The following is a 16,768-nucleotide window of genomic DNA, read 5'->3' as shown; positions in this document are numbered from 1 at the left end:
TAATGTAAGTAGTCTCATCGCTTTAAAGGAAAAAAGAATACAGAAGTTGAGGTTTAGATCATTGCTATTTCATTGGAAAGTTCTCTAATATTTTATGGGAATATTTTAATAGATCCCAGGGAAAATACTGTTTCCCCTTGAAATATTTTCCATTTGATGAAAATAATAATTTCCCCTGTAAAGTGAATTCATTCAAAAGTTTCCTGAAAGCCTATTTTTAGGAAATAATTTTTTTATATCCAGTGTCTTTAACACAAATATGTCAGAACATGAATTTGAAATAAATCACAGAAAAGAGTGCCAATGGGTATATATGGATGTGGGTGCATCTCTTACATATGTATATGTTTAAGAGACCAGATATCTATATATGTATGTATATATACATATATATACACACACATACACGAATATGTAGGTAGCACCCACATTTAAATACACACACATACCCACTTCGCTGGGTCTAAACATGCACTAGCAAGTTATTTTAGGGCTCTTCAGAAAAGCTCATTATGTGAGGAGCGAAGTGGCTCTGCAGGGAGCATTATGGAAATATCTGGGCTTGATTTAATGAGGCTGCTCACATTGGTGGAATATCAACTTAGAGAAAAGTCTACCCAGGGCGTCCAAGTTACCAAAATGAAAATTGGCAATTGAGATGATAAGAACGTGGCTTTCTTCTGCGAAATCACTTCAGGTAACAGAGATAACATTAAATAACATACATTCTATGCACCAAGAACAATGTTTTATGTACCGAGTCTCTTATCCGTCTCTCCTAATGACTTCCCTTAGCGGGTTGTTAGTACTTGACAGCAGGTCTCCGTGCGGGGAACTTTTCTCCAATTCCACATTCAAAGGAGGTCCATCAGAGAGCATGATTGGCAATTTTCGTCATAATCTGCACATTATTAGCATCAAAATTGACGTGGCAGTTAACACTGGTGGGTTTTGATGTGCCTTTCTTCAAGTTCAAGGAAACCCCTCCAGTAGCTGGGGTTGGCAGAGTGGGTCTCAACAACCCAGCGGTGGCTTTGCAGAGGCGAAGGCGCAATAGACATGCGTGAGAAATAAGCCAAGAACCATTTTATCCGAGGAAAAGGAAAGCGAGGAGGGAAGGGGGTGAGGGGAAGAGTTCGAACTTAGAAAAGTGTCTAAGGAAATGCTTCAGGATAATACAGATCTAGAAATTCAAGTATTTCCCAGATGGAGTGGAACCCAATCCTTGGAAAACTGAGCTGAAAACGCTTCTTCAAATACTACAGCGATCTGTCAGTCTTGCCCTCCCCATCTTCTCGTTTCCCTTTCCTTTCCGGGCTGGCTGTGGCAATCTCATTAGCCATTACTTTTTGCATAAAATATGCAAGACGTCTCCATCCCAAACCGCTGATCAGAAGAGAGAAGGGCTGTGGGCCGAGAGACAGGCGGCAAGACCGCCGCCCCTTCCCATCTCGGCTTTGGGGCTTTGTCCTTTCCGGGGACGGCGGCCGCAGCCCCACCATCCTTGTCCCGCGCACGCAGTAAACAATCACACACACACACCCGCAGCCGCCCGCGCTCTCCATCCGCCCTCCAGGCCTTCTTCTCAGACCTCCATTCTTCCGCTCTCCTCGGATAGGGCCCCTAACAAGCTCAGGATGAGAGAAAAACTACTACCTCCTCTCACCCTCGTTTAAAGAAAAGAATGGATGGAAGAAACAGAGAAGCAGCAGGAACATCGGGGGTGGATTTCTCTCCCGCACAAAGCACTAGCGCACACCATTCCCTTCTCTTTGTTGTGGTTCTCCTTGCTTCTGGCCACGTGGCTCAGCCGAGTAACCAGGCCTGACGGCTTAAGCCAGGACCCGAGACCCCAGAGGACTAGTTTAGGGGCGAGGAGATTGTCTTGGGGAGACCAAGAGCTCGGGACAGAGGCAAAAATGCGGGGTCTGGGCGGCGGGAAACATACTTAGAGGAGGGGAGGTGGCTGGGTAGCAGATACAAAAATAGAAATAATTTGAGGGGAAGCACGCCGAGCTTTCGTGCCGGCTCTTCCCCCCAATTCGGGACATGTTCCCTTAGGTCTCCCGCGCTGGGGCGCCGCCTGGCGACAGCCTCAGCAGCGGGCAGAGCGTAGAGGGCACGTGGGCGCACAGGGGGCACGGGGGGCGCTCAGGGGACTCCCGGGCACACTCCGAGCGGCGGGCGCGGCCCCCTGGCGGCGGCGACGTAGTTATCTGGTGAGCGGCGCCTCGTCCCTCTGGTCCGGCGGGCTCACGGCGGTCTTGCTAAGCACAGCGGCTGAGTAGGGCAGGAAGCCGCTCTCGGGGCGTGGCGCTGCGGCGCTGCAGCCGAAGTCCGAGCCCCCGGCGGCCCCAGCGCCGCCGCCGCCGCTGCCACCCCCGCCGCCTCCGCCGCCGCCACCCCGGGAGCCCAGGGCGGCGGCGGCAGCGGCTGCGGCCGCCGCGGCCGACTGGCTGCTGTGGCAACTGAGGCACGAGCAGGGTGCGGAGCCGCCGCTGGGGGGCGCCCCGGCCGCCGCGGCCGAGGAGGCCGCGGCCGCCGCAGCTGCTGCTGCCGCTGCGGCCGAGGCCGCGCTGTTGAGCCCCGCGGCGGCCGCGGGCGTCTGGTAGAGGCCCGGGTGGCGGAAGCTGCACAGCAGCTCCGGCCGCGAGTAGGGATGCGAGAGCGCGCGGAAAGTGTCCAGCGGGCGGATGGAAGTGGCGAAGGGCGATGAGGCCGCGGCCGCTGCGCCGGAGGCCGCAGCGGCCGCGGCCGCAGCCGTGACACCCACGTGCGGGTAGTAGTGCAGCGGCACGTGCGAGTGGAAGGGGTAGGGCAGGCTTCCGGTGGCGGCTGCGTGCGTCATCATGTAGGTGTAGAAGCTGGGGTCGGCCGGGTGCGGCCACGACATGGCCAGGCGCTGCCGCTTGTCCTTCATGCGCCGGTTCTGGAACCACACCTGCGGGGAGAGCCGCGCCGCATCCCGAGTTAGGGAGCGCCCCGAGGCCCCATCCCCAGCCCCGCGCCTCTCCGCCCCTCCCGGACCTCCGAATAGCCTGGCCTACGCCCCTCCGACCGGGCCCAGCCCCGAGTCTCCTCTCCTCTTCCAGCTGGGACAGTGTGGGCGGCAGTGTGGAGCGCCGTAGGCACACCCTCCTAAGCGAACAAGAGTCTTCTTCCCTGTGACCAATTGCTGCGGCTCCTCGGGCTTCTGCTCTGTAGCTTTGGGCTGCGTTTCTCGTCCCAACCCAAACTTTCCTCCCTTTCCCGCCACCCACCGGTGCCCGGCCTCGCCAAGCACCCGTCTCTCAATACCAGGATTTGCACAGGGATTCTAGGCCACCTTTGACGAGAAGCTGCCGCGGCAGCTTTTCTAAAAAGTCGCCGCGCGAGGTCTTGAGTCCTCTGAGCTGCAAGGAATTGTCCCGATTGGCACGGGTCCGGTTCTGATATTGAAGGGATGGTTTTGTTGGAATCTTTTGCTTCAAATGAGTGGCGGGAGCAACATCCTCTTAAACTGGGAAAGGGACTTTTCTACCCCTCCCCACACGGTATCTAATGAAGACATCATTCGTCACAACTCTAAATTAAAGAAAGCCTGACCAAACCGAAGGGAGACTTTCACACTCCTCCCCTGTCCCGTGGAGTTTCCTCTTTTCTTTTTCTAGAGTGCCAGATCCTCCGTGAGGATCGCCCAGCCTCCCGGCTATCTCTCCTGGACGTATAATAAAATTAATCACCTAAAGATATGTAAATAAGGACAATTTCGTTGCTCCCCCCAGGAGGTTGCTCTTTTCCCTTTGCCCAGGAGAAAAAATGTTTACAAAACTTTCTCAACCTAATCGATTTTTTAAAATACAGTATCCTTTCTCCTTATTGTAACGATTTATGTGGAAAATAAATCTCCAAGATCAAGAGCAAATGGAAAGTTTCACCCTTGGTTCGTGCCAGAGGAACAAAGACCAGACGGCTTTGCCGCCGAGGGGAAAGTGAGGCCAAGGACATGGGCTAGGGGCACCTGGGCAGGCGCTGAGCTGAGGAGAGCGTTTGAGGCATGGGCTGCGCCATTCGGGGGCTTCCCAGGTCAGCCAGGCCGGCCAACCCTTCGGATACGGCAGCTGAGAAATAGTGACTTTGGTGACTCTCCCCGCGGGTTTTCAGGCCCTCAGCTAAATCTAGCCACCCAGAAAGGAGAAACAAAAATCAACCCAGACACCTTGGAGGAGGCTAGAACAGGCGCATGCTGGAATCAATACCTTGATGGTGGTTTCGGGAAGGTTGAGCGCAGCGGCCAGCTCGCACCGGCGGGGCCGCGACACATAGTTCTCCCGGTAGAACTCCTTCTCCAGGCGCGCGATCTGTTCGCGGGTGAACGCCGTGCGGTAGCGCCGCACCTGATCCGCGCCAGAGCCGGAGCCGACCAGCGCTGCGCCCGCGCCGCCGCCGCCGCCGCCTCCATGCAGGCTGCCGAGGCCAGAGCCCGACGCAGACGTCGTGGTGCCCGCGGCTGAGCCACTCTCCGCGAACCCTGGCAAACAAACGGCCAACAACGCATGAGTCACTGTAGGACCAAGATCTCCGCGCTGGGGCTGCACGAGGATGGGGGAAGCCGCGAGAGGAAGACGAGGCGCTGCCTGAATTGATGGGATCTGTCATGCTTACAAATTGCTGCCGTTAATGGAATCAATAAAGTTTGGGGAGCTCTTCATAACCAAATAATAGGAACTCAATTGGGGGGGGGTGTTTTGTTTTAATAAAAGGAAATTTTCAACTCAGGAGGAAAATTGGCCAAGGGAAAATGCCTACATCTAGACTCAGTTTGAGAAGCTCTGGATTTGCCATGATCTGGAGACCGCAGTTCAGCTTTCTGTACGGCCTCTAACCTTTCTTTGACAGTTTTTGGGATTTGGTTTAAAATATTTTAAGATTGGAAAGACAGCAGTAGCTCAAACAGGAACCATTTGGGGGTGGACTCTACTTTTCAACTCTCTGCCGCTGACCCAAGAGAGTCTCCCAGAGGCGCCCAGCGAGGCTCCCAGCAAGACTCCCTTCGACTTAGAATGCCCCCTCCACTCGGCCTTGGGGCTCAGAGGCCGCGGAGTTCGGAGCAGCTGCCCTGGGAAGCCTTCCCCCAGCCCGACTCAGTGGATGGCAAGGGGTAGGTCGGCTCGCACGGGCGTTTAGACCTGCACGCAGAAACATTTTCTCGGACTCAGGAGCGAGGGCAGGCCCCAGGCCTGCGGCTCTCTGGGAGGCTCAAGGAGCAGAGCCGGAGGGCACTATTCCACGCCTGCGTCCCGCCCCCGTCTGAACCAGCTCTGTGCAGCTCGCTGCAGAGGGTCGGAGAGGGGCAAAGGCACCAAGAACGGCCGGCGGGGCAGCGGAGGAACAGAGAGGATGGGACTGGAGAGCGCGTCGCGGGCGGCGCGATTACCTTTGCCATTGTTTTCCTTGAGCGGTGCGGCGCCCAGGCCGCCGGGCGAGCGCAGCGCCGAGCAGCCCACCTCCACGTCGCTGCTCATGTCCGCCTCGGCTGCCGCCTCTGAATAATGACCCGGCTTTTTTCGGCCCTCCGCTGCAGACGCGATTTCGGAGGAGACGGTGCTTTCGCTGCCCGGGTGCTGCAGGTTGAACAAAGTATCTATTTCGAATTTGCCCTTGGCAGGGAGGTCTCCTAGAGCGCTGTGCAGGGGGGCAGACGGCAGGCGCGGGCTGAGGCGAGCCGGGTGCTGCGAATTTTCCAGGGCCTCGAGCACAGCATTGCCAGCCGAGTCGGACAAATTGGAGAACCTCTTGCCGGCTGTGGGGCTGTGCAGCCCTCTCTCCATCAGAATCATCTCTTTTCTTATTCTTTCCATCATCTCAGCTTTCTAAAAAATGTCACAGTGGCCCGGCTGTCCCGTCCTAATGATGGGCTGCGCCTAGGGCTAATTCTCATTCAGCCCCAGCGAGCGCCTCTAAATATTATTATCTCTTTTGGAGGGAGGCGGAAAAATTGTGGGATGCCACAGCGAGGGAATGACTGGTCAAAATGACCCATACATCCTTCCGAGCCCGAGATGTCATTCATCAAAAAGTAGCGCTCCCTCGTCATTAAGGTACGAATGACGCCGTTCGAATAATCATTTATTGTAACAGGTTTATAAGCAAATAAATACACGCTCCTGTCAGTGGGTAATGAAGGCGGCTTCAGAGCAGACAAATAGATCCAGGTAGGAGGCGAGAAGAGACAAGAAGTGAGGAGGAAGGCTCCCGGTCCTTTGCCCGCTCAGAGCCGGTTCTGCTCGCCCAGGGGTTTGGCCTCGGGGGTGAAATTGACAGTCTGATTAATAGAGCGCGCAGCGGCACATTTCCCCCTTCATTTAGGGGCATCATTACGCTCTCAGTTTGCTGGGTTGCCCCTTAGGTCCTAATCATGCAGCGCCTTCCTCATTTTTCCTCGGACACAGATACGTGTTAAATAATAGATAATGCTTTGATTTTCCAGAGTAGATCATCGGGAAGTTTTGTTTGTTTGTTTTTAACATTTACAAGCGGGAGGAGGGTAAGAGGGGGGGACAGGGGGAGGATGTAGGAAGAGTTGCTAAGGAGAAGACCTTGCGCTCCTGTCTGGATTACTTATCTTTCGAATTTCAGAACCAAATATGTATTTTATTTAACAAATAGGACGCCGCGTTCTCTCTCTCCCCACTTCTTCGCCTCAGCCTGGCTACTCTCCTCCCACCCAGGAGGGAGAGACAGAGAGAGAGAGAAAGAAGGAGAGACAGAGAGAGAGAATCTCAGAGTTTTGAAAGCACTTTAGTGCTACGTGGCTGGGGAGGTGCGTTGGGCCCGCGCCTCCAAACGGAAATCATTAGGTCCTCTCTGATTTTTTAATACCGTTTGCAGAGTGAGTTCTGAACTTGAAGTCCTAGGTTTTTTACTTTTATAATCCTGCTGATGGATAGGCTTCTCGCCTACGCATTTTCCCTGGGGGAAGTGAACTCGGCTGGACGATTTCATAGCAGAATTCAACAGCTAACTTTAAACACAGTCGCAATTTACAGCGCCATATGGGCCGCCCCAAATCCACTTTTACGTTGCCAGCTTCCCCCCCCCCTCAAATCGAATAATTTGTGGCAAAGTTGCCGGGTTTCGAGGTCAAGGATGGGAAAGAAGAGACTTAGTTTCCTTCCCCTACCATCCCCCAGCCCTCTCTTCCCCACTCTGCTCTTCTTCCTTCTCCCTTCCTCCTCTCCCCCACCCCAGCCTCTTACCTGTGGCCCCAGATCTTCCCTGCGCTGATTCTGGGCGCGAAAAATCGCGGACTAGCCTTGCTGCTGCTCCTCCCGACCTGAGCTTGGCGGCTGAGCCTCTTGGCGATAACTTTGATGGTCATAATGACGCTGGTGGCAACCATTTTAACGAAGATCAATCTTCACTCAAGGCCGTTGCACGTCTCCTCCCTCGCTTGCGCCCCACGATGCTCTGACCCCCAACGAGCTGTGCGGGTCCACCCACCAGCTGCCCAAGGGGAGAGATCCACGGCCACCGGCAGGAACAAGGGCGGATAGAGACGGGACCCAGAGGTCGGCCTGCGAGCTTCCGAAGCTGCCGAGAGACCCTGGCAATCTGGGCGCTGGTTTCGGGTCTTGCACCGCCAACCCAGACCCCAACCCAGGGCCCCCCCCTTTCCTCCCTGCCGCCACACCCAGCACATCGGGGGTGTGTTAGGGGCAAACCCGAGATCTATTTGCCCATCTCTCTGTTGGCGCTTTCCTTTTAACTTTGGACCCGTTGGGGGCGCGTCAGGAATGTAAGGGGAGGCGAGGTGTGAGGTATATTTATATACATTTATACACAGAGTCAATGCCAAAAGTTTCCCTCCTGTTCCCCTTGGCACCCACTTATTTCAACAACGCGAGTTCTGCTTCGAAAATCAATTCCGCCTCTTTAAGGTAATAAAACGGAATTCTCCCGCAAGGTGAGAAATGGAAAGCTGGATAGGCACCTGGTGACTGGAGAGGTGAGATGTGGGACGCATAATGGGCGTCGGGAGCTCAGAGGAGGACATCACCCGGGTCCACCTCCGCCCCTGCCCCAGAGGCCACCCGACTCCGAGCACTATGAGCCCTTCTCGCGCCGGCTTTCCGGCCATTAACGTGGTCAGAGCTCAGCCTTGCGGATGATCCCACCTCTCCTTCCCTCTCCTTCCACAGTCCAAGTGCCCAGTTCCACCATCCCTGGAAGGCCGCGCCCAGCGGAGGGGGGTTGCTGTCCCAGGAACTTGGTAAGGGTACCCCCTAGTCCCACTTAGCTTTGGGGACTGAATGGGACACTTCGGTCCAGGCTCCGGTCCGTGGGCAGCGGGGGGGGGGGGGGGGCAAGGCCCTGGCAGGGGTGGGATCGGGCGGAGGCGCGACTTAAGCGGAAGTCGCGGATGCCTTTATTGCTGTCGTTTGGCGCCCCCGTCTGTTTTCCTCGCGGTTTCGGCGGCTGTGAGCTGCTTTCAATCGCAGGAGCCGCCGCTGGGGGCGGGGGTGCTGACGGCAGCCCCTTCCTCCTTCACCCCGCGTGTGGGTCTCCAGCTTCCTCCCTTCCTCGGGGACCCCTCGGCCCTCGTGCCAAAACCTGTGGCAAACCGGACCTCAGTCTGTTGAAAAGGGAAAACACCAGTTCTCGGCGACACCTTCATTCATTAGTGGTTTCCAAAACTATTTTGCACCTTTTAAATAACACTAATATTGCGTATTCTAGCACATTTATCATGAAAAGTATGTTCGAGACCATGTCAGGCAAACTACTCACACTAAAAGACACCCATAATTTTTCACTGAACTGCGTTTAGCAGACAGTGTTTCATGGGAGACGGTGAACATTCCATTACAATATTTAATGTCCCTTAATTTATGTAGATTCCACATTTACTAGTAGTAGTAATATTGGCCCACCTATATAGAGCTTTAACTCTGAAATTACAAGCGCTTTTTACATATATTAGCTTCTCTAATGCTCAGAGCAACTCTAGAGATCATTCTATTATTATCCCTTTTTCAGAGATAAGAAAGCTTCTACACAGAGATTAGAGAACTTGCTTGTGATTTAAGTTATCTCTGATAATATCCAAACTATACGGTTTTAAAGCTTTGGGCAGCATTTATTGTTGGTTCTTTTATTTTGCATATGTCTTCTTTAAATACTCAAAAACATTGAGTCTGCATAGAGGTAGTGAGAAAACTGACACGGTTCTGTTGGGGTTCATTATTGAAATGCCCAAACCTTGCACCTCTCCCGAAATGTCCAGGCTGAGACTGGGAACCACCTGTCAAAAGTCTCTGGTTTTCAGACGCAGCCTCCAGGCCACCAAAACCTCCTACTCACTACCAAGGCACAAGACTCACTCAAAAAAGAAAAAAAATCAACCGATGCCCGCGTGGTTTGGCAGGAATTTTTAAGATGCGTTGGGGGTGAGGGTTCGGAAAGGGCTTTCTCCAGAAGGGCTGAAAAGCACTTTTTACTCCAAAGGAGGAATTACATGAAAGAGGCCTAGATTTGTTTTTGTTGTTAGGCCTCCAGACTAAATATTTGTTTCTTGAGCAGCGGCGGGTCCTCCGAGGTGAAGTGGTAAACACTTTTGGCCTTCGACTGAAGGTTGTAAAAATTTGTCCAGGCTGCCCAAGCGGAGGAGCGGCGGTAGAGCCGGAGCTGTCGCTGAGCCCCGCAACCGCCGGGGCCTGGCTCCTGCCTTTGGCGAGGAAGGCTCCGGGTCAACGGGGCCCGAAACCCGCAGGCCCGCAGCCGGACGCAAGCTCGCTCGAGGACTGGGGCCGCCGAGTGCGGCGGGACAGCAGGACGGCTAGAACCCGGGCAGCGAACACCGGGTATGTTTTCTTTAGGCTGAGTGCGGTCCCCACGGCTTGGAGGTTTCGGTTTTTTAGGGAGGATGCGGGTCTGGCGACTGCAGGGAAAACTCTGTACTGGCAACTTTTTGCTGCCATCCCTCGGCAGGCCGGCCTCGCGCCGTCTCCTCCAGGCCTCTTGGGCTGCTTCTATTTCTCCTCCTCCTTTCCCCTACAATCCCGCGCCCACCAGGACCGCCTTGGGTGGGGGCTGGGAGGGTACTTTGTCCCTGGACTCCGGGGCTACCCCGGACTCGCTGCCTGCCTGAAGCTCGTGCGCCCTCGACGCGACAGGAAAACTTGCAGGGACATCTAGCGCCGAGCCTGGGGAACTGCGCGTCGCCCAGCCGGGAAGCTAAGCCGGACCACTTACTCCTCCGCTTCCTTTCCTTGGCCTCCTCCGCCCACCGCGCCCCGCCCCGCCCCGCCCCGCCCCGCCCTGCCCCTTCGTGGTTAGGCATTTCCCTAAGTTTCATCCCTTCCTGCTGCCTGTGACCACAGCTGGATTTCCCACCGAGACAGTGGGGCTCTGCGGAATGTGGGTGGGGGTGAGAGAGAGAGAGAGAGATATTTATTTTCTTTCATCTCATAGGGCCGACAGAGTGAGCACTTACTGGACTTCAGTTAACAATGATGCTGCTAGAGAAGTATTCTGAGGATAACCCCACACCTTGAGTTGTCGGACAAAACAGCGGAAGATGGTTTTCTGTCCCATCTTTTGTTTTGCGAAAAAAGCAGCAAGTTACCCGGGTCCTCGGGCTCTGCACCCACCCTCCGGGTCCCCCTTCGCAGTGAGATTAGTGCTTCTTTGAGAGGGAAGCCTCTCGCTGTGTTTAATTCCCGCCAGGACTGTAGGAGTTCTCTCCATCCCAAACAAGGGCTCACCGCCCTGCGGGAGGTAAACCTGGTTTCACCAAATAACGCTTCGGTTTGAAGAGGTTTTTTGTTGTTGCAAACAATTTACATTTAATAAAGCCTAATTGTGCTGTTAAATCCAAATGGAATACATCTCAGACACAGAAAGTGCCTAAACTCAGGATGCCACTGTCTGGCTCTTGCTAGAGACCCCTTTCTTCACCCCGGGTTTGCTGTTTTTTTAAATCCTTTTGATATCTCCAGCCTGAGTGAAATTGGGTATTTCCTGCAGAGGGAAAATTAGCGCCAAAGTTGGCAGAGCACAGACTTGGTTAAGAGCACTGTCCAGCCAGTTCTGCTGGACTTTACTTTGGAATTAAGACTTTATTTCTACACTGAAGTTTTGGCTTCTTTCAAGTTAATTAGAGTGGTGTCCTGCACTTTCTGCTGTGGCCATCAAGGAAAACACTTTCAAAGGAGTCCCCAGGACCCCATTCTGTTAGGACCCGGCTATTGTTGTCCTGGCCCTAATGGCCACCGATTAGGTGGTTAATTGAGCTCATTTCTGTCTTGGCAAGCAGAGGAACTTATGTTCTTCAATACATCTAAATCGCAGCCTGCATCTACCCCTTCCCCAACCCAGGACAGGGACATGATTTGAAAGATCAGCTACAAGGAGGAAAAGAGAGGATGTGACTTACAGAATATCATCAGTTCCCAAAAAGGGTGCTTGGGCAGGCAAAGGAGGGAAAGGAGCAAGGGATGGGAGGGGAGACCAGAGGTGACCTGATTCTCTCTGGTAGAGTAGGACTTTGGGCAATGAAGGGCCACCTTGAGTTTCTCACCAAAATCAGGAAAGATGGCAAAAATCACTGAATAACAACACATCAGTTTTGGGGGATATTTTTGTTTGCAAAGACTTTCGTTTAACAGAGAGTATTTTTGTTGTTAAAGCCCCAACATAATACACCTACCCACCCACACACAGCGTTCAGTCTGTGCTCCTGGCCAGCTAAAGAAAGTTATTCCCGTGAAGTTTAAACCTAAAATCAGCTTGGATACAGGGTATACAAGCTAAATGAAATGTTCCTGCAAATTCAGCCTCAAAATCCCTCCACTACCTACCACCCCCAGCTTGTAAATTATGTGTCGTCTTAGTTCATAAACAGAGCAGCCCTGACTTTGCCTGGTACTCAACCACTGCCCTATGATCCAATAGCAGCAGCTTCCCTGGGATGCTAGGTTTAGGGGGCCCTCATAGGGTCCAGTCAGAGTCTCTTTCCTAAGGGGAATCCCCTCCCCCAGGGCCAGGACCTAGAAGGCTGTACTGGAAGAAGGTTCAGCTGCAGAATAGCAAGAGGCTATGCTCCTTACTGTTCAAAACTTCCCTGGTCTCTGAATACCTGCTAGGATGGGTAGAGAAGCTCCAAGTCTTGCCAGAGTTCCACAAGGAAACTGGAGGCAAGGCCACCATTGAGAAGTGTCTTTCAACGAGAGCATTAATTCAGACTTTGCTTCCAGTCCTGCACAACTTAATTTGCTGCATGGAAAATTAAGCCAAAAGTGAAGGGCTGTCCGAAATCAGCAAAACTTGACAAGTTCTTCCTTCCTATCTTAATTTCACTTTCTTCATTTTTTTAGCATATAATCAGTCATTAAAATATATTTATCAGATAGAAAATGGAGCAGAAATTCCAGGGCACAAAATCACAGAGATATTTAGTTTTGAGAGACTGAAAGTTTGTTGGTTCCAGTTATGTCTTAGAAATATTTCAACAAATGTATTTGAGGTAACAGAAAAACAATTTTTTAAGTATCTCCATGTTTCCCTCTCTGAGAAAAAGAAGGGGATACAAAGGAAAAATAAGAGCATTTCAGGGGGCGGCATCCCATGACTGGTTTGGTACTGAAATTGTTGGGTAAAGAGAACCCAGCCAAACTCTTCCAAAAAGTCAGCAACCCTGTCACCTGGCTCTGACTGGCATTTAAAAAAACAAACAAACAAACAAATCCAGCTTCTCTTGCTAACTTCTGCCTTCTCTCAAGTAGCCGAAATTGTTCTTACTAGCAAACTTCGATTCTCTGCAATTTTCTGCAGAGGTTTAGGCCCCTCCCATCTTTGATTGATCATGAACATGTCTAGGACTTCAAAAAGGTCAAACAAATTCTCCTGCTTTTCCTTTCCAGCACCCCTCTCATAACTTTCCCCTTTATTTGAGCCTTTTATGGTTACTGCGTTCTGCATGTCAACACTCTCAACACCAGCAGCCCACCCTGCGATGACGGGCCAGGTCCAAGAGGGCCTCCCTTGCTCTTTTAGTTGCCCCATCTAGGTCCTGTCTTGGTCCAGGAACAGTGGGGCTAGGTGACAAGCTGGCTTCATCAATCACAGGCTCAGGGCAGTGATTTTCTTGGAGGTGGGCTGGACTGGGGTGTTGCTGGTACAGAACGAAATGGGCTCACTCTGAGGGCTCTCCCACCCACCCCAGTACTGTCGGCTCATCAGATCTAATGTTGCTGCTAAAGTGGAGCCTTAGAGTTGCCGCAGAACTCACACAGGCTCCCCGCTAACGTCTAAGATGGAGGATGATGGACTGGGGTTCTGTGGCTGAGGAATGGAAGGGATGAAGAGGGCTCAGGGTTGCGATCCCTACACCCTGGCGGGACTGCCTGGAGCCCACCCTACCCCCTCGAAGTCAGACCCTGTTGCTCTGGGCTGCTCCCATCACGAGCCCCAAATTTGCTTGGGAAAAACACCCTCTTAATTTGCCCCTCTCACTTCTCTGCAGTTGGCAGCTTGGAAAAGAAAACGAAACAAAGGTTCCTGGGAAAGTGAAGTTTTCAATTAATTGGTGTGAGTAACGGGAGGGGGTGGGTGGTGTCTGCAAAATGCAAGAGGCAGTTCAGCTGCTGGGCGAGGCGCAGAAATTTCCTGGAGGGCGGCAGAGTGGCTTTCTCCCGGCGTCCTTCAGAGGGTCTTTCTGCGGACCCGGGGAGGCTGCGCCAGGGCTGGGGAGCCCAGCTCGGGAGTGCAACTCCCGGCTGGCCTGAGTGTAGAGGCGAATAGCGTGGACCAGGCGTTCGGACTTTTTTCGCTGGGGCAGATCCTCTGGTTCGCCGCGCCGAGGACGGGTCTTTTCGTCCGCTTGATTTATTTGTAAGTCTCTGTCCCCGGCCCCAAGGGCGGCTTCGTGGGCATTTTCCGGGTGGACGGTGTGTGCGTATTGGGGGGGGGGGGGTCTGCTCCAATTGGTCTTAATTCGGAGGATCGCCCGGGAGAACACGCGTTAAATGCCTTTGCCCCGTAGCAATACGCAAGGTAGAGAAAATTAGCTTCCTCGGGTTTGGGGTCTAGGTCAGCTAATCCGAGGAATTAAACAACAGGATCAAAAATCAGTCTGTTTTCACATCATTCTGATCATCCCTGTCCTTCTCCTTCATTTAGCTGTGCAGCTCAGGGAGCCAAGGAGAGGTGGCAAAAACTGCCGTGGCCGAGACAAGGCGCAGGCCTCGGCGCCCGCCTCAGTCGCAGACGGGGCCTAGGATGGGCGGTCGCGCAATCAGCTCGTGGCGGTGGCTGCGGCGCAAACGCCTGGGTCCGGGGGAGGCGGGAAGGGGCGGTGGGCTGCGCAAGGGCTGGGGAGGAGTAGGGGCCGAAGTGGGTGGGTCCAAGGGGCCGGGGCCCGGAGCCAGGCTGTCCCGCGCCCCCACCCCCACGTGGCCCTGCGCAGCCAATGGCACGGCCCCGAGGGGGAGCCCTCGGGGAGGGAGGCGGCCCCCCGACCGGCTCAGGCCCCCTCCCAACCTGAACTTCGTTTTTATAAACGTCCCGCGATGAGCTAACCTGTTGGAGGGCGGGCTGGCGGGCGGGAGGCTCGCAGAGGGAGAGAGGGCGAGAGGAAGAGGGCGGGAGCGAGAGAACGAGAGAGAAAGGAGAGGAGGGAGGAGGCGCGTCGCGCCATGGGGTCGTGCACGGGGCCGGGGCCGGGCCAGGCCGGGCCATGAGCCGCGCCGGGAGCTGGGACATGGACGGGCTGCGGGCGGACGGCGGGGCCGCCGGGGCGGCCCCGGCCTCCTCCTCCTCCGTGGCGGCAGCGGCGCCGGGCCAGTGTCGCGGCTTCCTCTCGGCGCCAGTGTTCGCCGGGACACACTCCGGACGCGCGGCAGCGGCAGCGGCGGCGGCGGCAGCGGCGGCGGCGGCGGCGGCGGCCTCTGGCTTCGCGTACCCGGGGACCACTGAGCGCGCGGGTTCCTCCTCGTCGTCGTCATCTTCGGCTGTGGTCGCGGCGCGCCCGGAGGCTTCCTCCGCCAAAGAGTGCCCGGCGCCCGGCGCGGCCGCTGCAGCGCCCCCGGGCGCCCCGGCCCTGGGCTACGGCTACCACTTCGGTAACGGCTACTATAGCTGCCGCATGTCGCACGGCGTGGGCTTACAGCAGAATGCTCTCAAGTCGTCGCCACACGCTTCGCTGGGAGGCTTCCCGGTGGAGAAGTACATGGACGTGTCGGGCCTGGCAAGCAGCAGCGTACCGGCCAACGAGGTGCCCGCGCGAGCCAAGGAGGTGTCCTTCTACCAGGGCTACACGAGCCCCTACCAGCATGTGCCCGGCTACATCGACATGGTGTCTACCTTCGGCTCCGGGGAGCCTCGGCACGAGGCATACATCTCCATGGAGGGCTACCAGTCCTGGACGCTGGCCAACGGGTGGAACAGCCAGGTGTACTGCGCCAAGGACCAGCCACAGGGCTCCCACTTTTGGAAATCATCCTTCCCAGGTAGGGACGTTGGGAAAAGGGGAAGGACAAGAGGGAGAGATGCAGGGAGGGAGAGAGAGGAAGAGAGAAAAGAAGGAAAAGAATGGACTGGGAGTCTATGCCCCTGCTTGGGAGTTGGGCACCTATCCTCCTCCCCCCAACCATGGTTAACTCAGTGGAGCAGTCGGCCCAGTTTGTGTGAAATCTGTAAATTCATCCTTTGATTTAAATTGCCTCTCTCACAACCCTTTTCTGCCTGTGTGCGGGCATAGGCCTATTTTTCTCCTAAAGTTGAAGGTCTTTGCTGCCCTTTGCTCAGGCCTTGGCCCCTCCTCCCCAAAGAGGTGTCACGGAGTTGAGCCCCACTTTTCAAGGACATGAATAACCCAGAGTGACCACTAAAGCTTCCAAGAGCTCACAAGCTCCAAACGCAGGAACACGAAAAGTCAAAGTTTGAACAGCCTAGCTATTTCTTTTTAAGTCTGTGTATGTTTGTGTGTTTGCAACCAGCATTTGCAGAAACTGTCCTTATGAGAGTCCCCAGCAACTACACCATAAAATCTCAAGCTTGTTAAGATGCCGGTTTGAGAAACCATGATGATCCATCATACTGGCCTTCACTTTGAAGTGTAAATAATCTTTCTTTAATAACATGTAAATAATATGTCTGTGTAAATAATAATAAAGTGTAAACAGCCTGTCTTTCTTCATTCTCTGTACCCCCTCCAAGTCTACACACACAGTCCCCAACTGGGTGCTCCAGATATCCCGGTCTAATTTTTCCTGTGCTGTTTTTTTATACCAGGGGATGTGGCTCTAAATCAGCCAGACATGTGTGTCTACCGTCGGGGGAGGAAGAAGAGGGTGCCCTACACCAAACTGCAGCTCAAAGAACTGGAGAACGAGTATGCCATTAACAAGTTCATTAACAAGGACAAGCGGCGGCGGATCTCGGCTGCCACGAACCTATCCGAGAGACAAGTGACCATTTGGTTTCAGAACCGAAGAGTGAAAGACAAGAAAATCGTCTCCAAGCTCAAAGATACTGTCTCCTGATGTGGGCCAGACTGGCCACAGAGAGTTTAAATGCTTCCACTTGCCTCCAAAAGACCTTTGGAAAGACTTGAATATGTATTTAATTCCCCCATTCCCCTGCCAGTAATGGCAAATTTTGTGAATTGTTTTTCTCTCTTCCCCTTATCTGGCTCTAAAACCTCTTGCTGCCCAACCTGATTTCGTAGTTCTGTTCCTTACTTGTTTATTTTTTATTTTGCTCTTGTCTAGGTTTATTTTTTATGACT

At 54.0% G+C, this 16,768-nt stretch overlaps 2 protein-coding genes across 2 annotated transcripts; one reads left to right on the top strand and one right to left on the bottom strand.

The window, feature by feature from the left end:
- Nucleotides 1-2,212: 2,212 nt before the first annotated feature.
- On the bottom strand, nucleotides 2,213-5,843 carry EVX2 (even-skipped homeobox 2; the record flags this gene model as incomplete). Its single annotated transcript, XM_082658616.1, has 3 exons — nucleotides 2,213-2,941; nucleotides 4,239-4,510; nucleotides 5,417-5,843. The coding sequence occupies 3 exons, from the start codon at nucleotides 5,841-5,843 to the stop codon at nucleotides 2,213-2,215; spliced, it is 1,428 nt and encodes a 475-aa protein (XP_082514742.1).
- Nucleotides 5,844-14,716: 8,873 nt separating this feature from the next.
- HOXD13 (homeobox D13) lies at nucleotides 14,717-16,523 on the top strand (the record flags this gene model as incomplete). The annotated part of the gene is made up of 2 exons (XM_082657719.1): nucleotides 14,717-15,488; nucleotides 16,273-16,523. The coding sequence occupies 2 exons, from the start codon at nucleotides 14,717-14,719 to the stop codon at nucleotides 16,521-16,523; spliced, it is 1,023 nt and encodes a 340-aa protein (XP_082513845.1).
- Nucleotides 16,524-16,768: the final 245 nt, after the last annotated feature.

This window comes from Grampus griseus (genome assembly GCF_964374135.1).
Source record: "Grampus griseus genome assembly, chromosome: 7".
NCBI lineage: Eukaryota > Metazoa > Chordata > Mammalia > Artiodactyla > Delphinidae > Grampus > Grampus griseus.
This window is presented reverse-complemented; position numbering and strand designations above follow the sequence as displayed.